At 40.6% G+C, this 22206-nt stretch overlaps 1 protein-coding gene across 1 annotated transcript in view; it reads left to right on the top strand.

The window, feature by feature from the left end:
• The window catches only part of LOC119411138 (gap junction delta-2 protein), a 38995-nt gene extending 22201 nt beyond the window's left edge, over positions 1 to 16794 (top strand). Inside the window, exon 2 of the mRNA XM_037678066.1 lies at positions 15141 to 16794. Within this exon, the coding sequence (XP_037533994.1) occupies positions 15141 to 15990 (850 nt within the window). The 3' untranslated portion in view covers positions 15991 to 16794. The remainder of the gene's footprint in view (positions 1 to 15140) is intronic.
• The last annotated feature ends 5412 nt before the right edge of the window (positions 16795 to 22206 follow it).

Here is a 22206-nt window from a genome sequence, read left to right as displayed (position 1 = left end):
TGTGTGTGTGTGTGTGTGTGTGTGTGTGTGTGTGTGTGTGTGTGTGTCTGTGTCCGAGGGCTCCACGTGTGAAGCAGGATTCAGCTTGATGCCAACTGACCTGCTGTGAACTACGAGCTATTGATAAACCATGGCACAGGAACTGAGAGGCAGACAGACAAGGAGAGTGACATGTGTCAGTCCATATTTGTTCTGACAGGACTGGGTTTGTCAGAACCATTGGTGAACTGGGTTTGAGTTACAGCTGCAACCCTTGAAATGCAGAAAGTGTTGAAAGAGAGAAAAACAGAAATACAGCAAAGGTGTAGACTGATGCTTTAATGACATTCTCTTGGATTTGAAAATGCTTCTTTAAGACCCAAAGTGATTTTTTTTAAGTCTGTATGTTGTGGTTTTCTGTGCACATAGACACGTGGGCAGCTGGTGTCTATCTCTAGCAGTGATTGTGCCAGAGGCGGGGGACACCCTGGACAAGTCTCCACTCCAAGAGAGGAATGAGACAACCATTCGAGCTCTTACTCCCAGCATTACCAATGAACCTTCCAGGCACTGATTTAACTCCAGAACAGCACTACAGTATAATTAAAGTCAAGCCCAATGAAAGAACCGCTAAACGCACAGGGTTTGTCCTGTCAGCCTTGACTGATGCTGAAGGGCATAAAGGGATATTTCAAATTTTATGAAGTGGTTTTATAAGTAGTAATTTATCAGTAGTAAACAAATATCTTCAAGGACCAGTTAGACTTTATTGCCATTCACATCACATGTGGTGCATAAGGTGGTCCTGGTTAGGTACAAGAAAACTTTTTATTTCGGCTGCTCCTTTCTTCCTCAGCTCCCATGAAGACTTGGCAATTGTTTTTATGCTGGATGTCCTGCCTGACACAACCATAGACCACTGAGCTGCCACAGCCCCATGTGTGGAGCAGAGAGCTGCTCGGGGGAGCAGATGGTGGGGGTTAAGGGAAAAACTCAAGGACCCAGAGAGGGGTGAATGAGGATGGAGGCAGGTGTGGGTGTTTCACCTTTCTCACCCACATTTGGATGTTGACAGCACAGTTGTGCAGTTGGTAGAGCTGCTGCCTCTCAGCAAAAAGGAGCTGGTTCAAACCCCCGGCCCAGGGGCCTTTCTAGGTGGAGTTTGTATGTTCTCTCTGTGCATGCGTGGGTTTTCTCCAGGTACTCCAGTTTCCTCCCACAGACCAAAAACATGCATGTTAGGCTGGTTGGTAACTTTAAATTGTTCCTAGGTGTGAGTGAAAGAGTGAATGGTTGTTTGTAAAGTGTCCCTGTGATGGACTGGAGACCTGTCCAGGGTATCCCCCACCTTTCACACAGTGATGGCTGGACATGGACACCAGTGACCCCCATGACCCAAAAAGGAAGAAGCGGGTAACAATAATGGATGAATGGATTTTGATGTTGTTGGTTTGGGAGATCGAACCGGCGACCTTCCGATCAGGCTCGCCTTCTCTAACCTCTGGACCACCACTCCCCTAGGCACAAGTGAAACAACAACACACTTTTATAAAATAAAGAGCAAAAAAATAAAACAATATATATATATTACAGCTATCAGAATGTGACACTCTCCACCACATACCTGTAGAAGGAGATCAGGACCAGACTCCTCAGTCCTGCACACCTCAGCTGTCTGAGGCAGTACAGGTGTGGGTGACCCTTTAAGATCAGGCTGGAGCTGTTGTTGCTCAGGTGAACCTCCAGATACCTGAGGCTGGAGACCGTTTCAACTGGTGACCCTCTGATGGTGCTGTGGGGAGCCAGTGCTGAGGGTGATGAGCGATGAGGGGACGTTGTAGATCCTCACAGACCACATTCTGTCTGTCAGGAAGTCCAGCTCCCAGTTGTAGAGGGAGGAGCTTAGTCTGAGTGAGGACGGTTTTTGGATCTGGGTTTATGGGATGACGATAACAATTTATACCAGTGGACTGAACATTATATTAAATCATTTTAAATCTTTACTCGTCTGCATGAAAAAATTTATTTAGACTTTTCTTACACCTAGATACAGCTACACACCTAAATGGAAGTCGACATGTTGCTTATTTTTCAAGTTATCCACCTCATATGGCAGCAGCCATCTTGGATTTTATATGGCAACCCAATTTACAAACAAACCTTTCTTACGCTTAGATGCAGCCACACACCCGAATGGAAGGAGATAACTCACAGATTTTTCAGGTTATCATGCTCACAACAGCTGTGGCTGAGTGGTTAGAGTGGTCTTCCTCCAGTGGGAGAGTTGGGGGTTCGAGTCCACCAGCAGTCACATGCTGAAGTGTCCCTGAGCAAGACATTGAATCCCTCATTGCCTCTGGTGTGTGTCCCATCGGTGTATGAATGTGATCTAAAAACACTAATTAGTCTCTAGAGATTCAGATTATCTTAGTTAATCTATGAGTGCTGTATGAACGGGTAAATGAGGGCACAGAGTGTGTTGTAAAGAGCTTTGAGTATCTTGATTACATAGACAGGTTCTATAAGTACAGTCCATTTACCATTCACAACACAGACAAATGGAAGGAGGGATGGATGGAAGGTATTTCCAATTCTCCCTCTTCACTATGTGATGGGGGACAATTCATTGAGGTGTGTAAGAAGTTAGGACAAATATACCATACCATTCCATTTTATTTATAGAGCACTTAAAACAGTTACAAGGCCAACCAAAGTGTTGTACAGACAGAACAACAGGTAACACACAAAGCAATATACAAAATGAAGTAAATCAAAAGTATAGACATAAAAACGATGCAGATAATAAATATGATGACTAACCAGTGTGGAGCGTACATGTTCAAAACACAGATCATCTGGTGTTGAAAGCTACTGAATAGTAGTGGGTTTTTAAACGGGACTGGAAAACCGAGAGGGAGGGGGCCTGTCTGACAAGCAGAGGTAACTCATTCCAAAGTCTTGGTCCTGCTACAGAGAAGGCCCTGTCACCTCTGCGCTTAAGATGAGTTCCTGGAACTGTGAGGAGCAACTGGTCCGCTGACCTCAGGGAACGTGGTGGGGCATACGATTGTAGCAGATCAGAGAGATAGCATATACAGCAGTTGATAAATTTTCAGCACATTATTGAATTAAATTTTTTTTTTTAATCTAGTCCCTTTGCAAAAGGGGAGTGTTCGAGTTGTCCAGAAATCAAATCCCATCTACTGTTTTATATTTACAAGACAACCTATTTTGTACAGTGACCTTATTTAGGTTATCAGCCTAAATGAGGGACATGCACACAAGTCTGTTAAAGAGATGCACCATGGGAGGCTCGCTGGTGATTATTACAGAGACACAAATTAGGGTGTAAATGAAAGTGATTTAATTAATATAATGGTGGAGGGAGACAGCGGGAAGGCTGCGATGGAAGCGCCAGAAAATAATGGGGAGGCTGTAAAAAAGGATTAGCAGGTTGGTGATAACATGAAGCTTGTTTACGTCAAAATACAACGAGGTGACGATCCTGCCCTGTTTACCAATTTCATTCAACCTGTATTTATACAGGCTAGTCTCATTGAGCCACGAGGACTCATTTACAAGAGGGACCTGTTATGAATTTACTGTCATTTTATAAAAACAGAAACTTCAAAATTAAATGTTTTATCAAGAAGTTACCATAAATTACAATCTGCCTGATTTGCTGCTGAACAGCTGTCGAGGCAGAGCATCATTCGTTTTACTAAATGCTATAGGTGTTCCTATTGAATTACTTTAAAAAACTCCAACCGAGCACACTTGGATTTCTCTGAACCGTCGGGGCTTTTTGAAACGAATGAGCATGAATCTCTGCAGCCACACTCTAACTGGTGCAGCGAATCCGCCTGCTCTTTAGTTGACTTGGCTTCTAGTCGGCGCACTTCTCTCTCCTCGTTTTCGTTTTCTGCCTGTTGCCGTGGTGACTAGCAGAACGAAGCTGAGTGGAGGGGATTGAAGTGAAGTGAGGATTGGGGGGGGGGGGGGGGGGGGCGCTGTTCTCCCTCCACTCATGTCTTCATCCTTCCTCTTATTTTTCTAATCTCCACAGCCACATTTTCCACACTTCCATCATTTTATTCTCATTGATCCTCCGTTTGAGCACACATGCCTCGTTTTAACCCAAAACATCTTCTATTTTCTTTATCAGTTATTCTTTTTTTGGTCATCATGTTCTGCTCTTTGACCACCTTAACCTCGTATGTGGGGTTAAGGTGGTCAGATATTTAAAAATGACTTCATAATGCTTCACAAGACTGCTGTAGCACTAGAGTGTGTCCCTTTGCCTCATTAAACCCTGAAACACGTCTCAACATGACGAGTATCATTCACCTCCCACCGCACCTTTACTTCTGCTCTTTCTCACTCATTGGTGTGTAAACTGCATCCAAAGTTTCTGATATGACAGTCCCCGTAATGTCAAGGGAGCAGCTCTGTGAATTAAGTTCTTCACTTCATTTGGACTCGTCTTTCCTGTCAGAATCCAAAACGGTCATCTTTTTGTCATGTCACTTCACATGTTTGTTTGTTTTTTTTGGCTCGTGTGTCCGTAATTGGAGGTTTGAATGCGACGGAGCGAGACCTCCACGGTCAGACAATGGAGGAAGGGAAAAAAATAGCGGGTCGGGGATGCACAATTGCTGGAGGAGAGGAGGCGTTTTCAGAGTTTGCGTACTGTTTTAGCATAATCACCAGTATCTGTGTGGCAACACATTAGTGAAAGGGAACAACAAACACTGGCGTCTTTGAGCAGGAGGTGTTAGGGTGTTGAAATATGTGTGCTTTCTTCGTTCAAGCACATTTATAAATTAAATCATCATTATGCTGCCCGCTTAAGGATTTAAAACAAATAAAATGGTAAATGAAATGTGAATAGTCCCCCCCCACACACACAGGTGAAGCTGCACATTAGGACATATTTAGATGTGTTTTCCAAGCTGGAAGCATTTCGCAGTAAAATAGTCACACAGTACAGGGCTTTTTCCTGAGTTGGAGGAAGAAGTGGACAGAAAACTGCAGAGGAGAAGTGAAAAATACAGAGATGCTCTGTAAAAACAGGTGGGGCTGCATGGTATGATAATCTACAGCTATTTGACTGCTTAAAAAAAAAAAAAAAACACCACCTAATGCAAGAATCCTTCCTCTGCCCGGCCACAGATTACACCAGAACTGGGCTTGCGTGTGGAAGCGATTATATAATTCATTCCCTGTGATGAGATTTTTCTTTCCCCCTTTGCTGGTTTTCCTTACTATCTATCACACTTCATCCCATCACGGCCAGTTCTCTCGTTTAATTTAAGGAAATATCTCTTTGTTTAAATTTATAATCTTTTTATCCCTCTTTGGAACAACCTCATGTGTAACACTTGAAGCGTTTTCTTACATTTTCACCATGAAGATGGTTGTTTTGTTGCCTGGACGCGTGCATGAAGTGCAGTATTCACAGATCTGTGCACTCTCACTTCAGTTTTGTGATTTATCTTCTCAATAAGCTTCTTAACAGAGTCACAACAAGGGCAAAGGTATTTTTCTTTTTTTTCAGGTTTTCTCCCTACACTCCTGCCTCACCCCACATCCAATATTTACAGGTGAACAGATTGGCAATGACAGTTATTAAAATATCTTCTTATTTTTGAGCCCATCACCCATGATCTGACTCTTTGATGAGGGTTAAATGTGAATCGTGCGCTGTCTGACTCTGGGAAGGATTAATGCTGCCCTTCAACTTTACATCTGTGCCGCACAAGTCTGGCAAAGTCACCGTAGGCTACTATTGGTAGATTACGGCCGAATGCCATCTAATGATTATCTGTGTCTACAATACAAGAGCGTGGAGCTTCGTCTGGATGTACTGCTCTGTCCCAACTGCGTCCACAAGATAAATCTTAACAAGCGGTACGTCGATGTCCCCCGTCGCTGAGGGACTGAAGTGAATGTTTGTAGTTTTGGAGATGAGCATTTTTCTGAACTGGAATTGAACAGGGACTGTAAGTAAACCTTAATGTTTTTGGTGTAAGATATTCAAGTGGGTAGGAGTAATACCATGTAGAAGAACAGAGGTATTTAAAAAAAAAAAGTTTTCTTGTCCAGGGCAGAGCATAGTGATGGCTCCTGGCAAACGGAGCGAGACATTTTATTCTTCACCAGGTGCATGGGTGGAAACAGGAGGCGGCTAAAGGTGGCCTTGGCCACCCCAAGGGCCACCTCTCATTTCTGGAAACTATAATTTTAAGTAAAATAAAAACTGGCTAGTTTATATACACACACACCCCCACCACCACACACACACACACACACACACACACATATATATATATATATCCATCCATCGCTGGGCAGCTGCTTGAGCAGGGAGGTCCAGATATTTCAAGGCGCTCCCAGACCAGCCGAGAGACGTAGTCTCTGCAGCATGTCCTGGGTCTTCCCTGGGGTCTCCTCCTTGTCAGACATACTCCATGCACCTCCCTAGGAAGTCACCCAGGAAGCATCCTTACCAGATATCATGACCATAAGTGAGGGAAGAAACATCGACTGACCAGTAAACAGAGAGCTTTGCCTTACAGCTCAGCTCCATCTTTTCCACAACGGACAAGTACAGAGTCCACAGATGCTGCATCAGTCTGTCTGTCAATCTCACGCTCCATTCTTCCCTCGCTCGTGAACAAAACCCCGAGTTACTTGAATTCCTCCATTTGAAGCAGAACTGCACCCTTGACTCAACGAGAGCAATCCACCCTTTTCTGACTGAGGACCATGGCCTCAGATTTGGAGGTGCTGATTCTCATTCCAGCCGCTTCACACTTAGCTGCCAACTGCTCCAGTGAGAGCTGAAGATCACAGCATGATGACGCCAACAGGACCACATCATCTGCAAAGAGCAGAGATGGAATCCTGAGGCCACCGAACCGGAATCCCTCCGCCCCCTGGCTGCACAGAGAAGTTCTGTCCATAAAAGTTACGAACAGAATCGGTGACAACTTGCAGCCCTGGCGGAGTCCAACTCCCACCCTGAAGGGATTCAATTTACTGCTGGCAATGAGAACCAAACTCTCACACCGCTTGTATAGGGAATACACAGCCCATAGCAACAGGCCCCCAATCCCATACTTGTGGAGCACCTCCTTCAGTGTACCCTGAGCAAGATGGTCAAATGCCTTCTCCAAGTCCACAAAACACATGTAGACTGGATGGGCAAACTCCTATGGCCCGTCAAGGACTCTAGTGAGGGTAAAGAGCTGGTCCAGTGTTCCACTAACAAGACAGAACCTGCATTGTCGCTTCTGGATCTGAGGGTCAACCAGCGATCAGACTCACTTCTCCAGTACCCCTGAATAGACCTGACCAGGGAGGCTAAGAGCAAGTTATGGATAAGTTACTCATATGCTGAACATAGGCTAAATATTCATTCAACTTGTTACAATGCAGCATTTATATGTTCCAAAAAGGCCTCCTCTAGATTTTTTTAATTCCCTCTTCGGTGCATGCCAGCATGTTGGACAACATTTACATAGTTTGACATAAGTTCTCTAAAACTTTATAGTGTAACAGCAAGGTCTCTAAGCAAAATGTGATCAACAATCACCCTTGGCGGTTTTGTGCTCAGTAATAATGCACAACTAATGTCATCATTTTATTCAAATCTATGAGACTTTGTGAAACCTGAAAGCAAATTGTCACAGCCACTTCTACAGAAGGCCAACATGGAAAAGTGATGGGGATAAATGTAAAAGATTATTTAAATACGCCAACTGTTATTAGGCTTTTTTCCAGCAATAGCTGACGTTTGCATGTACAGGCCATGAATTTGTGGAAAATGTGTCAAGGTAAAGGCTTTATGGGCTCCTGTAATGCTGCACACTCTGAGTTAATGTGAAGTAATGATATCAAACTATCATGGCGTTAATACAGAGAACACCATTTATATTAATTGTGGTGATTAGTGAGAGTTATTTGTGCACAGAACTCATTTGGAACTTGTCATTTCTGTGACACCCAACTACAAGGTAAAAACCAATCAGTAGATTATTAATAAGTGTCAGGGTCTGTGCGCAGGCTGCAGCTCTGCCAGCAGGCTCACAGGACTGCAAAAAGCTTGCTGTCTAAAGTGCTTTCTCGGCCCAGGATCTGAAAAATGAATGAGAGATAAATAAAGTAGGAAAAGAACAAAGAGAAAGATGTCTGCGGGAGACAGAAAACCACAGGGGAGGGAAGATAAAACTGTAGTTCATTTGCAAGTCTAACATTATGGAAGCTCACAGAATGAGCATGTAGGTATGCCAAGTCAGTGCATGTACGTGTATGCTTGGATAGACGCGTTAAAATACACACACGCACACAGACTGGACTGAAGTGAACCACTTTAGCAGAATAATCTCTCTGTCTTCACAAACCCCACACAGAAAATGGTTCCTAATTCACAAACAAGCATCACCTCAGCCTCACCTGTTGCTTTAGTGCAGAAGGCAGAGTTTGTATTTACCACAAAGCTTCACCTGAGATGTTATAGTGCACTAACTGGTGTGGTGTGATGTAGAAATTGATCACTTCAAACTTATTGACCTTAGACTGTGGTTGCCATGCTAACAGGCACTAATGATGAAGCAAACACTAAAATTAGACTGAGAAATAAGTTTTATCTCAGTTTACTTGTAAAACTCTTCTTTCTTGGTCTTGGATTGCAAATAACAGGCCACGAGTTATGAGGACTTCAAATGCATCGAACGTAAAACGCTCATAACTGTTTCTCATCTGGAGTGTTTACTCTGGCTGATAAATGACATTTGCAGCACTCATCTGCCTTCTATCAGCAGGAACAGTGACTTTACGGTGACAGTGTTCTTCTTCATTAGTAGTTTTTTTCCCTTTCGTCTGTCTCTGAGATTACTTCGTCACCTCTCTTTTTGCTTCACTTCTCTTCTCAAAGTGCTTTGATGAATCTGTGCTTTATATACAGAAATTCAAATGTATGGAATATTCTCCGTTCATCCCTCTGTAAAAAAATGATCTTATCCAGGCCATAACTTGTGATCCGCTCAAGATCGTTTAAAGAAACTTAAAACTTGTATGCATCCTCACTAGGCAGGGTGTTGTGAATGCTTTCATCACCCCAACTTCAAGATTAAGGTCACAAATCAAGGTCAAAGTTAAAACAAGGATGTTGCTTGTCTGTACCCTTACTATAGGTTGCTGTATGATAATTTTTCAATGGGTGTATAAAGTACTCTTGTTAACTTTTATTAGAATGCTCTTGCAATTTCTACTAGATTAAAAGTTTTTATGGGAATCTTAAGCATGTACTTTCACTGTACTTTATAGTAGTATCCCCTACTACGGGGTGTCGTTTGTAAAGTTACACATTCAAAAATTAACAGCAATATTTTGGTTTATTTAGCCTTTCATAAGAAAAAAGTTTTTTTTTTCCTAAGTCATATTTTCACCATGTTATTCATACATTTATAAATGTCACAGTTCCCATCTGCAAGTTAAATATTTAGTACACTAAATATTTAAGTGTAAATTAAATATTTAATTTCCAAGCTAAACATTTATTTTCAAAACTAAACATTTAATTTCCAAACTATATATTTATTCTCCAAGCTAAATATTTAATTTCCAAACTAAACATTTAATTTCTAAGCTAAACATTTAATTGGTAAACTAAATATTTAATTAGTTAAGTAAATATTTAACTCAGACATAAATATTTATTTTCCAAGCTAAACATTTAATTTTGAAAATAAATATTACATATTTTAAGTAAATATTTATCTTGGATCTAAATATTTAACTTGCAAGCTAAAGATTAAGGGCTGAGTTAAATATTTACTTAGCAAATTAAATATTAATTTAGGATTTAAAGGTTTAGCTTAGAAATTAAATGTTTAGTTTGGAAATTAAACATTTAGCTTGGAAATTAAATATTTAATTTACACGTAAATATTTAGTTTACTAACTAAATATGTAACTTGCAAGTTAAGTATTTAGTTTATAAACTAAATATTTAGCTTGTAAATAAAAAATTTATTTGGGAACTCTGACATCTATAAATGCACTATATGAATAACATGGTGAAAAAATGACTTTGAAAAAAACAACACTTTTTTTCTTATAAAAAAATAAACCATAATATTGCTGTTAATTTTTGACTGTGTAACTTTACAAACGGCACCCCATACCCTACAGTCCTTTTCAATACAGTTGTTACAGTCATATCTTTAATAACAGTAAGATGTTAGGTTTATGAAACCAATTGTATTTAGCAGTTGAGTTGCTAAATGATATCAAACCCAAAACACGCTGACAGCAGTTTTCAGTTTTGTCATATTTTTGAATACAATTTATTTTATTTTCTACTTGCTTTTTTCATCATAGGTGTATAGAATTTGATTGAGCAATAAATGACTAGTGGAAAATGTCATTTTAGCAAGCTAATTTTTAGATAGCATTAATTTTACAAGTGGCTTAAGTTACTTAAAGCAAGATTGTTAGCTGGCTAGCTGAGAATTATATCATAACAGGAGCTAAAGAGACTGTGCAATGGTGTCAAATTTGCTTCATTAGTTTGTTGTGTTGCATACAGCCTTGCACATTTAACTTATGGTTAGTACTCAATGTTGGTCAGGTAGTATCAAGCTCAGGTAAAAGCTAGGCCGAGACTCTGTGCTAGAGATTGAGTTCAGAAGTTTGAGCCTGGACTGTGAGTCACTGACACACTCTGTCACACACCAAACCTGCATGCTTGGCATGTCGTTACACCCAGGTGAGCTCTGAGGGCAGGGTGAGGCTATGCAGACTTTAGGAAGGGGTAGTCAGGAACACAGGGAGGGGTGTTCAGTGAGTAGCCAGGACCAGAAGAGTCTGATTCAAGCAGTAGGACAAGGCAATTTGTCGTCAAATGGATGACTGAAAAACAAGTTACTCAGGTGGTGGGAGGACAAGTTCTGCTCAAGAGCTCCCAGGAGAGTAGTCCAAGGGCCAGGACGGGTCACCATGCATCTCTCCCACTAATAAACCTATCTGATATTTTCGTGTACCGTAGGGTTCACTCTTTCAGAAAAAGCATGTTAACAGAAAAAAGTTGGGTTTAACTACACCCCAGGACCGTTTTTGGCTACACCCGTTTTTCGTTGCGACAATCAAAATAAAGGGTACATGAAACTTAACTGCCAATAACTTAGCTAAAAAACAACCAAATTTTATAAACTAGCTATCAGCAAATTGGTTCTGATTAGTTCTTCTATTTAAATTACATTTCATTAAACAATAATGAACGTGATGATGTCATCAAGGGGCAAAAGTACACAACCCAGACAGAAGATGAAAACTATCTTTTACCCAAGTTTACCATACAGAACCCACATTTTCAACTTTTTTTTTTTTTTTGCATTTTCATGCACCCTAGGATAAAAAAACAAAACTCCAGCATTTTAACAGAACTAATAAAGCTGGTAGATACCACGCACCAGGGGCCCATATTTGACCACTCGCTACTTATTTTGTGCACCGATCAGAATTTCTGCGATGTGAAACTTACATGCTTCTTTATGTAAGAACAAAATGTCATGAATCTAGTGTCAAATTATATTTATTATTCTGACTTGGTCTCTCACTTAGAAGTGCTTTTGTTGATTAATTATACAAGAGATTACAAAATCGGTTAAAAGTCACACTTATGACCATCGTTGAACATTCATAAAGCAGTGTTTCCTGAAATGGAAAGACTTTCATGGAATTCCTCATTGTACAGCTTGAACTTTAAATCTTCTTTAGAATTGGCTGAATTAAATTTTGAGAAATTAGTGTACCCATTTATTACACCTTTATGTCGAATGGCAGGTGTCGAATGGCACTGTCTGTTTCTAAATCACTGACCGACCAGATAACTTCTGTTGCCTTCAAATTCACTTTCACAGTCTGAGAATTCAGGGCAGCACAGTGGTGCAACTGGTAGAGCTGCTGCCTCTCAGCGAGCAGGTCCTCGGTTCAAATCCCAGTCGGAAGGCCTTTCTGGGTGGAGTTTGCATGTTCTCTCTGTGCATGCGTGGGTTTTCTCCGGTTTCCTCCCACAGACCAAAACATGCATGTTAGGCTGATTGGTAACTCTAAATTGTCCCTAGGTGTGAGTGAGAGAGTGAATGGTTGTTTGTCTCATTTGTCTCTATGTGTCCCTGTGATGGACTGGAGACCTGTCCAGGGTGTACCCCGCCCCTCGCACAATGATTGCTGGACATGGGCACTAGCGACCCCTGTGACCCAAAATGGAAGAAGCGGGTAAAAGATAATGAATGGATGAATGGATGGATGGATGGATGTCTGAGGATTCATCAGCTTCACTCTCTAGTCTCATTTTAGGATGTCAATCAGTGTTTTGCAGTACTTTTTCTATAAGATAATAAACAAAAAACAAAGCTCCACCAGGGCCAGGGCTGACACCGACAGAGCCAGTCTGAAAACCTCACCAAACTATATAGGCTGTACTGGCAATGAATGGACCTGGGTTGATTAAATCATCCATATCAACAAGTTAAATTCAGGAAAAATGCAATGGTTTTCAAAGGCCTTACAAAAATACATTTACCTTTCACAATTTCCTGCATTCCCATCAAAGATTACTTACTTTTGGATGGATTTGTGTGAAAATTATCAAACTGATTTCTTCCTAATTAAATTATTCTGTCTTCTTATTATTATTTATTTATTTTTTCCCCTATTCAGGGGTTACCACAGTGAGTCATCCTCCTCCATCTCACTCTGTCCTCTGCATCTTCTGTCCTTATTCCAACTACCTCCATGTCCTCTCTAACTGCATCCATATATCTCCTCTTTGTCTTTTTCCTGGCAGCTGCATTTCTAACATCCTTCCATCAATATACCCACTGTCCCTCCTCTGGACATGTCCAAACCATCTCAGTCTGGCCTCTCTTATTTTATCTCCCAGTTGTTCAACCTGTGCTGTACCTCTGATGATCTCATTCCTAATCTTATCCATCCTTGTCTCTCATGAGAACCTCAACATCTTCATTTATGCCACTTCCAGTTCTTTCTCATGTCTTTTTGTCATTGTCACTGTCTCCAGACCATACAACACAGCTGGTCTCACCCCTGTCTTGTAAACTTTTCCTTTGACCTTTACTGACACTCTTTTGTCGCAAATCACTCCTGAAACTTTTCTCCATCCTCTCCATCCAGACTGGACTCTCTTTTTCACCTCTTTACCATATTCCCCATTTTCCTGGACAGTGGACCCCAAGTTCTTGAAGTCCTGCACCTTTGTGACCTCTGCTCCTTGTAGCCTCACTGTTCCACCAGCCTCCCTCTCATTCATACACATGTACTCTCTTACTACAGCTGACTTTCATTCCTTCTCTTTCACGTGCATACCTACACCTCTTTAAGTTCTCTTCCACCTGTTTCCTATTCTCAACACAGATCACAATGTCATCTGTAAGCACCATACACCACAGGGATTCCTGCCTGACCTCATCTGTTAGTCGGTCCATCACCAGAGTAAACAAGAAGGGGCTCAGAGCTGATCCTTGATGCACTCCCACCTCCACCTTGAAGCTATATGTCACTCCTACAGCACATCTCACCACTGTCCTGCTGTCCTCATACATGTCCTGTACCAGTCTAACATACTTCTCTGCCACTCCAGATTTCCTCATGCTATACCACACCTCCTCCCTCGGCACCCTGTCATATTATTTTTCTAAATCCACAAAGACACAACGCAGTTCTTTCTGACCCTCTCTGTACTTCTCCATCAGCATCCTCAAAGCAAAGATGGCATCAGTGGTGCTCTTTCTTGGCATGAAACCATAATGCAGCTCACAAATGGTCACCTCTCATTTAAATTTAGCTTCCACAATTCTCTCCCAGATCTTCATCATGTGACTCATCAACTTAATCTCCCCTGTAGTTGCTACACCTCTGTACATCACATTTGTTCTTAAAAATAGGTGCCAGCACACTTCTCCTTCATTCCTGAGGCATTTTCTCACCCTCAAATATGCTATTGAATATTTAAGTTAAAAACCTTACTGCCATCTCTCCAAGACATTTCCAAACCTCCACTGGTATGCCATCAGGTCCTACTGCCTTCCCCTTCTTCATTCTTTTCAGATCTTTCCAGACTTCACCCTCATTGATCTTTCCCACTTCCTGGTCTACAGTTTCTATGACCTCTACTCTTCTTTCTCTTTCATTCTCTTCATTCATTAGCTCCTCAAAGTACTCTTTCTATCTTCCCTTCACACTCTCCTCACTTGTTAGAACATTATCATTCCTAGCTTTAACAAGCCTAACTTACTGCGCATACTTTCCAGCCTGATCACTCTGTCTCGCCAATTGATACAAGTCCTTCTCACCCTCTTTAATGTTCAGACTCCCATACGCCTCCCATCGTACAGCTTCTGCTTTGCATTTGCTAACTCCCTCTTTGCTCTACATCACATCTCCTTATATTCCTGTTTCTTTTCTTCAGTCCACTCACTGACATATTCTTGGCTAATGTCTTGCTTTGAATAGCTTCCCACACTTCACTATTCCACCACCAGATTTCATTTTATACTTATTTTGTTAATTTTTTATATAATTTATTTTATTTACTTTTCATTTTATATGCTTTTATATGAGTGTCTATTGTTGTATGTACCTCATTTGTGTTCTTTGTTTAAAACAGGTTTCTTTTGTAAATGAGTCCTTGCGACTCAATGAGACTAACCTGTATAAATAAAGGTTGAATGAATGAATTATTATTTATTCTCTGTCCAGATGACACACCAAGTACCTTCCTACCTGTCTCTCTAATTATTGTTACTGTAGTAGCCCAGTCATTTGGAAGCTCATTCTTACCAATTAAATGAAACAGTTTTTCTAAATCAACTTCATTTGTTCTAACTTTCATTGAGTTTAAATTCCAGTGAAGTCAGATTTAGTGGTTGAGTGTTTTTGTTTTTGTGTCTTTTAGCCATATCTTAAAAATATATCAATATAAAACATTATAGTGCATTATTGGGATGGGTTCTGCACTAGAATCCTCAATAGAGCCACTGTTGAAAATATCTTGTGATATTTTTTTGTTTTATAAGTTGTTGTGTCTCTCTTTGACTTTCCTAACCCTTTTTGTCTTTGTGTTTATCTTGTAGGATCTTGCTGACAGTTGTGGTGATCTTCCGTATTCTGATTGTGGCCATCGTTGGGGAGACAGTTTATGAGGACGAACAAACCATGTTCATATGTAACACTCTACAGCCAGGCTGCAACCAGGCCTGCTATGACAAAGCCTTCCCAATCTCCCACATCCGGTATTGGGTCTTCCAGATTATACTGGTGTGCACACCTAGCCTCTGCTTCATTACCTACTCTGTCCATCAGTCTGCCAAGCAGCGAGACAGGCGTTACTCTTTTCTCTATCCTATTATGGAAAAAGACTATGGAGGACGGGATGGGGCACGAAAGATCCGCAACATAAATGGCATTTTAGTTCAGCATGGTGGCGATAGCGGGGGAGGAAAGGAAGAACCAGACTGTTTGGAAGTAAAGGAGATCCCCAACGCCCCTCGGGGCCTTACCCATGGGAAGAGCTCCAAGGTTCGCCGGCAAGAAGGGATCTCCCGCTTTTACATCATTCAGGTGGTTTTCCGGAATGCCCTGGAGATCGGCTTCTTGGCAGGCCAGTATTTTCTCTACGGTTTCAGCGTGCCTGGGATTTTTGAGTGTGACCGCTACCCATGCCTCAAAGAAGTGGAGTGCTACGTCTCTCGACCCACTGAAAAAACAGTTTTCCTGGTGTTCATGTTTGCGGTAAGCGGCATCTGCGTGGTGCTCAATCTGGCTGAGCTCAACCACCTGGGCTGGCGTAAGATCAAGGCCGCCATCAGGGGCGTCCAGGCCCGCAGGAAGTCTATCTGCGAGATCAGGAAAAAGGACATGGCACATCTGTCCCAGCCGCCAAACCTGGGGCGCACTCAGTCCAGTGAATCTGCTTACGTTTGATGAAGATGATCAGTACCTAAATTAACAAGGAGTGAGATGAATGTGCAAGAGTGTAATTTTTTTTTTCACAGAGGGTTGGGGTCAAAAGAGATGACTTCTGCTCTGCAGAGACAGAATAAAACAGAATGTAAAAAGACCAAAAGTCTGAGTCTGCCGATTTGAGCATTAATGGAAGGCAGAGAAAAAAGATGATAAAGCACACTAGAAAAAAAGTTTGGCTCGGCGAGATGAACATAATTAACACAATGATCTCATGGGGAGATTTTCCTACGATTTTATACAATTTTCTTGGTAACTAATTACCTTCTCGTTCTTTTTTAATGAGAAAAATTAAACCCTCATGAGGTTAGAGTGGAGAAACCGGCAAATGAAGGAAAAGAGAATGAACAGGGTGTGGATATTGAAAATGAGGGAGTTTTTTGATGCATCCAATGGTGCTTTATATCTGGACATCATCAACTTCAGTAAAAAAAAGGTGACAGGACAGGGGATGGGACATGGAGAATGAACAGCAACGTTATTAAAGAGGAGCGGAAGAACAGTCAGGATGAAGGCGTGTTTGGGTGCGAGAGGACGTAAGAGAGGGAAGCACCCAGCTCTGGGAGAACATCTGAAACAAGAGATCGAAGACAGAAGAGAGGAAGCGTTCTCCTTTTCCGACCTCTCCTCATCAGTGATTAAAAAGGAGCTGCCTCTGAACATTGTGTCTTGCCTTCACTGGAACATCGACACGAGCCAAACCAGGAAAAAAAGACCGACGGTGTTTATGCTTCGTCTCTTGGCAAAAGATGATTTCAACACAAACACGAGTAGCAACCATAAACACTCTTCTCCCAACCTTTCCTCTGTCTCCCTGGCTTTCAGCTCCACGGTTGGCAGCTGTGTAGACATGGGGGGGTGGGGGGTGCTGAAGTGACAGAAATGACCCCTACTGCTCTCCTTCTGCATAAACTTTGGAGAGGACTTACGAAGACTGTCAGTCTCTCTGAAAGCACAAATCAAACTTCTCTCCTTCCAGGACTGAGACAAAAAAAATAAAACTCATCACTTTATTACAAGTTTAGACAAATTTTATAATTATTTTGGGGGTGGGAAGCGATTGTGCCATCCAGTTACGTAGAGCACAACATGGTAATATTGTTTCTTCATCTAGAGTTTAACCAAATAGATTTATTTATTCTTAGGAGGGATTTGGGCAAGAATTTTTGATTTTTAAATGTATAAACTGATTTTGTTTTGTTTAGTGAGAAACATTTCTCACAGGTGGGACTGATTAATGAAATGTACGGAGATGGGAAGGACTGCTGTAAGGATGTGTAGCTGATTAATTTTTTCTTTTTTAGTTGCAACTCTTTTGGCAAAACTGACGGGAAGTGAATTACCTGCATTTTTTCAATGTAGATCGATGCAGCTGTTAAACAACATCTGCCCGGTTTTTGTCCTGCACAGAGCCTTGATTTCTCTCCACGATCAGCTGCACACCTTCAGGCACTTTCGGCCTGTGAGCCATTTGATAAAAGCATGTTTACACGACGAAATGTTTCTTGAATGACGAAGCAGAGGAGCACTTCCTCCCTGGAGACGGTGGTTTTATTTTACTTTTTAAAATCTCAGTGGATTTCTTTTTGCATTTCTTTCCTGACTGGATTTCAGCTTGCATGCAGTGTAAAAGAAAAAAAAAAAAAGAGAATGACGGGAAAGAAATTGAAGGGAAAAAAGATAAAGATAACAGAGTGTGGCACACACCTTGATTATTGCAGATGAGATGAAGAGTGGCAGACTGCAGGAACTCCTGTTGGGACAAAAATTGTGCTTGCAGACCCTCGCAGAGATGCACAAATGAATAATTTAAAACATGCAACAAACACACGATGAGCCTTAGACACCAGACATAGCAACAGTTCAAAAGACTACATGGGGTTAGAACCGAACGCACATAAAGACGGCTTCAACCAGGATCTTCTCACTTTGGGTGGAGGACAATCAAATAAATGAAACGATCATCAAGTCCTCACTTCATGATGCTTCAGGAGCTGTCAGTATCTTATTTTAATGCTTAACGCTCCAACATGCAAGAATGTTGGAAATCCTGCAAGAGTTGTATCATCGACAAATCTGACAAAGAACGAGGGCACATAAAAGAGGAATTTGGCACCAAAATTAAGCCATCTTTTTAAAATTGTTCTTATTTATTTATTTTGTATTGGTTGACTTTAGTGCACTGAAAACACTTGAATGGATTAAACAACAATTCTTTGGGTTAAAATACAGTTTTGGAGGTATATTCTAGCCTTTAAAAGTGGGAGTTCAGTGGAAAAGTATCTTCTTTCTATTTTTCCATCCAACAGGCTTCAGCCAAGCTAACAACTAGTCCAAACGCAGCCACAACCAAGTGGATTTCTGTCATCTTTAATCCAAAATATCCACAACGGTTCATGCAAATGTTGTTTAATTAACCTTACATAAGTATTTACATAGAATTCTGATAGTATGCAAGCACTTATAGCAACAGGAGTTAGCTGTAGCACGTCTGGTGCAAGCTTAGATGAATTCTAAAAGAAATCATATTTCTGATGTAAAAAAAAGTGATGCAAAACTGGTGGGGATGTAAAGGTTTAAAGTGCCTGTGACATGCATGCATCCATCATCTTTACCTGCTTCTTCCTTTCTGGGTTGCTGGTGCTCATGTCCAGCAGCCACTGTGTGATAGTGAGGGTACTCCTTGGACAGGTCTCCAGTCCATCACAGGGACACAGAGACAAATGAGACAAACAACCATTCACTCTCTCACTCACACCTAGAGACAATATAGAGTCACCAATCAGCCTAACATGCATGTTTTTGGTCTGTGGGAGGAAACTGGAGTACCTGGAGAAAACCCACACATGCACGGAGAGAACACGTAAATCCTGAAACGTCCCCTGCCAGAATGCGATCTGACAACCTTCATGCTGAGAGGTGACAGCTCTGCCAACTGCACCACTGTGCCGCCCTGCAACATGCATAGCCTGCAAAAAATACAGAAATCAGAAGAAAACATCTTTATATGTAAGAAGTTTGATACAATACACGTAATTTTACCTGCTTTGTCACGTGATTGGCATTTTTTTTTTAAACTTGGCACAACCAAAGTGGAACAGGAAGTGACATCAAAGGGGACATTTTTTATAAAGGGGAACTTCCTGGCTTTTATTTACTGAAACAATATTTTTTGAACTCTGACTCTTCTTCATCTCTCTCTGACAGTGACTCAAAATAACTTAAAGTATCAGAATCTTTGTTGTCTGTGGAGTTCGCCGTTGTAGCAACGCTGCGTTCACATGCAAGCATTCTCCTTTGACATCACTTCCTGGTACTGACATCACTTCCTGTTACTGCTCATAAGAATATCTTAACAGCTGTTCATTTCAGAGGCGTGACAGTTTTTATTTTCCAATACGTTTTTCATATTTATTACAAACATTTCATGTCACAGGTACTTTAAATAACAGCACTAAGAAACTTCCAGGACTGAACTTATTTAAAAACGGCTCCTATATTAGCTCGTCAGAGTGGATCCTTTTCCAAAGCGGATCACTGCCTTTACTAATGCAGCCATTTTGACAGAAGTCAATATTTTGATTATTTAACCATTAAAAAAAAAAATTAACATTATAATTTATCACTTCTGGTCTGCCTTAAAGCTCCAACTCAAAGAAAACAAGTTTATATTTGAGCCAAAACTAATCAACACAGCTCCAGATGATTTTAATTACTGAAGCTAATATCATCTGTTGAAATGCCTCACCATTCTATTCTCTACTCACTCTTGCTGTCATAATCTATTAAATTATCACAGGTGATTATACCCAGGGTGAGTTTCCTCTAATGCAGCAGGTCCAGTCTTTTGCATGAAACCACAATATCTTCGATCATGACGTGCCAGGGCATTTAAAAATAGAGGGAGGGTTACCTTCTACTTATTGTGCTCTAAGGGAAAGCTTCAATGAGATCTTGGACTTACGAGGCAACCCGGTGTTGGGTGCTATAAGTAGCTCCTGCAGGAGAGTTGCTTCATAGTACGACGCTGATCTAATCTCCCCAGAGTACAGGTCAGAGCTGGTTTACTTTTTTTTACTGAATGGCACAGATACACGAACTCAACCTGGAGAAAAATAAATAAAACAAACGTAGGAGTGAGCGGTTTGAGTTCAACCTGGGCTCCTGGATCCTGTGGTTGTGTCTGGTTTCATTCAGGTCAGAAAGGCAAACGTATCTGTAGTATGAGGAGACAGACGGAAACGTGTCCAGTTTTGCAGTCAGTAGTGACTCGAGTCTTCTGTGGTTACACTCAGTCCACTTTCACAGTAACAGCTTAGTCCCACGGTTCTTCCAACAGTCCACTACTCTCCACAGTCTGCGTTTCTATCTGTCAATGTGAACTGAATTATGCAATTTTCATTTTTTTCCCAGTTTGCTTTTCTGTTTAACTTGTGGGCTCATTTTGCTGTCTGTTGCTCTTTTTGTGCAGTGGCATATCAAAAAAAAAGAAAAAAGAAACACTGTTTTTATTTTTTATCTATGTAAAGGAACAAATTGTTTTTAAATGTGTAAAAGCAAGGGTAGAGTGTTGAATTATACAGCTAGCAGAAAAATATGTTTCTTCCCTTGCCAAAGTTATATGCAAAGTTTATTTTATTTTCAAAGATTTGTTTTAACTGCATGTGTAAAGGCTATTATAAGCATGTTTCTATGTTTTCTTCAACAGAACCTTTAAAGAGAGACTTTTATATAGTCCAAAATATGGAGTGAAGCTATTACGTCTTGATGCCAAGTGTGTGTTTAAACATTTAACTCTTCTAAATGTACAGAGCAGGCAGACAACACCAAATCAGTCATAAACAAAACTACCTGTAGCATTTTATCTGTTTCAGTTCCCCACAATTAATATTTTATAAAGAATAAATCTACTGAAGGAAATTTGCACAGAAATATATACCTTTAAATTGAGTCGTATAAGATGTTTTTATTCATAAATCTTTAATAATCTACTGTAAATTACAGGGTACAGAGTAATATATATTCATAAATATAAAATACTGGCAACATTAGACGTTAGAAGCCCAAACATTCCAGATTTAAACATCTTGCACAATTTATAAAGTTTTATTAAGATTAAATTCTCAGTTTAGGCCTCTTTCACGCTGGATGATGACCTCCACTCCTCACGACCTGTTAGAAGATGAACTGCAGTGATTTTGGAAAAACTCCTTCAGTGTGATGGTTTCATAATGCTGCACTACCAGTACTCACCAGATAGGTTTTCACTCCATGATCAATGGACCGGTTGTCACAACTCTCGCAGACCAAGTCAAGAGGCAGCTATGACGATCATACAGTGTTAGCATGATGCTACTGCCAATTCAATCAATTAATCAATCAGTTATTTAAATTTATTTGTACATTCATGCAAAACATAAAATGAAACATGTCCCCAGGACATGTGGTGTATATAACCCCCCACCCCCTCCAAAAAAATAAAAATAAAAGTCATTTAAAAATGTTACCTAGCCTAAATATTAGTAAACTATCTAAAAGCCACACATAGATTTATCTACACACATAAAGAGGCTTTCCAATACTATTTTTTTTCCACACCAAGTACAAGTACTTCAGTATATGTGCCAATACTGAGTGCAGATACTGAGTAGTTCATAAGTTAGTACTTAAACATTACACAAGATTCGAAACACATTTCATTTATAAGAACACAGAAAGCAGTCTGCTGTTCTAACATCATCTGCGTTTATCTTAGTATATATCAAAACTAGACTTTTTTTAAATACCTTGTCGTCGATTACTTGACATCTCCAAAAGCGGTATCGACCCTAAGTATCAGGGTGTGTTTATAAGTACAACTAAAAGTACTTGAGGCCTGTGAGGGTTGATAACAATACTGGTTTCAGTATTGGGACACTATTATACATAAAATGTACATCTAAATATATTCATGCATGCACATCCACATTATGAACTATACTGAAAGCATGTAACAATCATATAAATATGTACATATATACATTTACATGCACATGTAGATAAAAAATAATAAAAATAAACAACAAAACAACAACAGGGACAACAGATTGTTTCTGTTTCTGAGGGTAGAAGCTGCGTTTGAGCCTTTTGTTCTGGCCTTAAAGCTCCACAGCCTTTTGCCTGAGGTTGGGGGCTGTC

This window comes from Nematolebias whitei, chromosome 6 (genome assembly GCF_014905685.2).
Source record: "Nematolebias whitei isolate Nwh7 chromosome 6, NemWhi1, whole genome shotgun sequence".
NCBI classification, from domain to species: Eukaryota; Metazoa; Chordata; class Actinopteri; order Cyprinodontiformes; family Rivulidae; genus Nematolebias; species Nematolebias whitei.
Note: the sequence above shows the minus strand (reverse complement) of the source record. Positions and strands in the feature narration are given on the sequence as shown.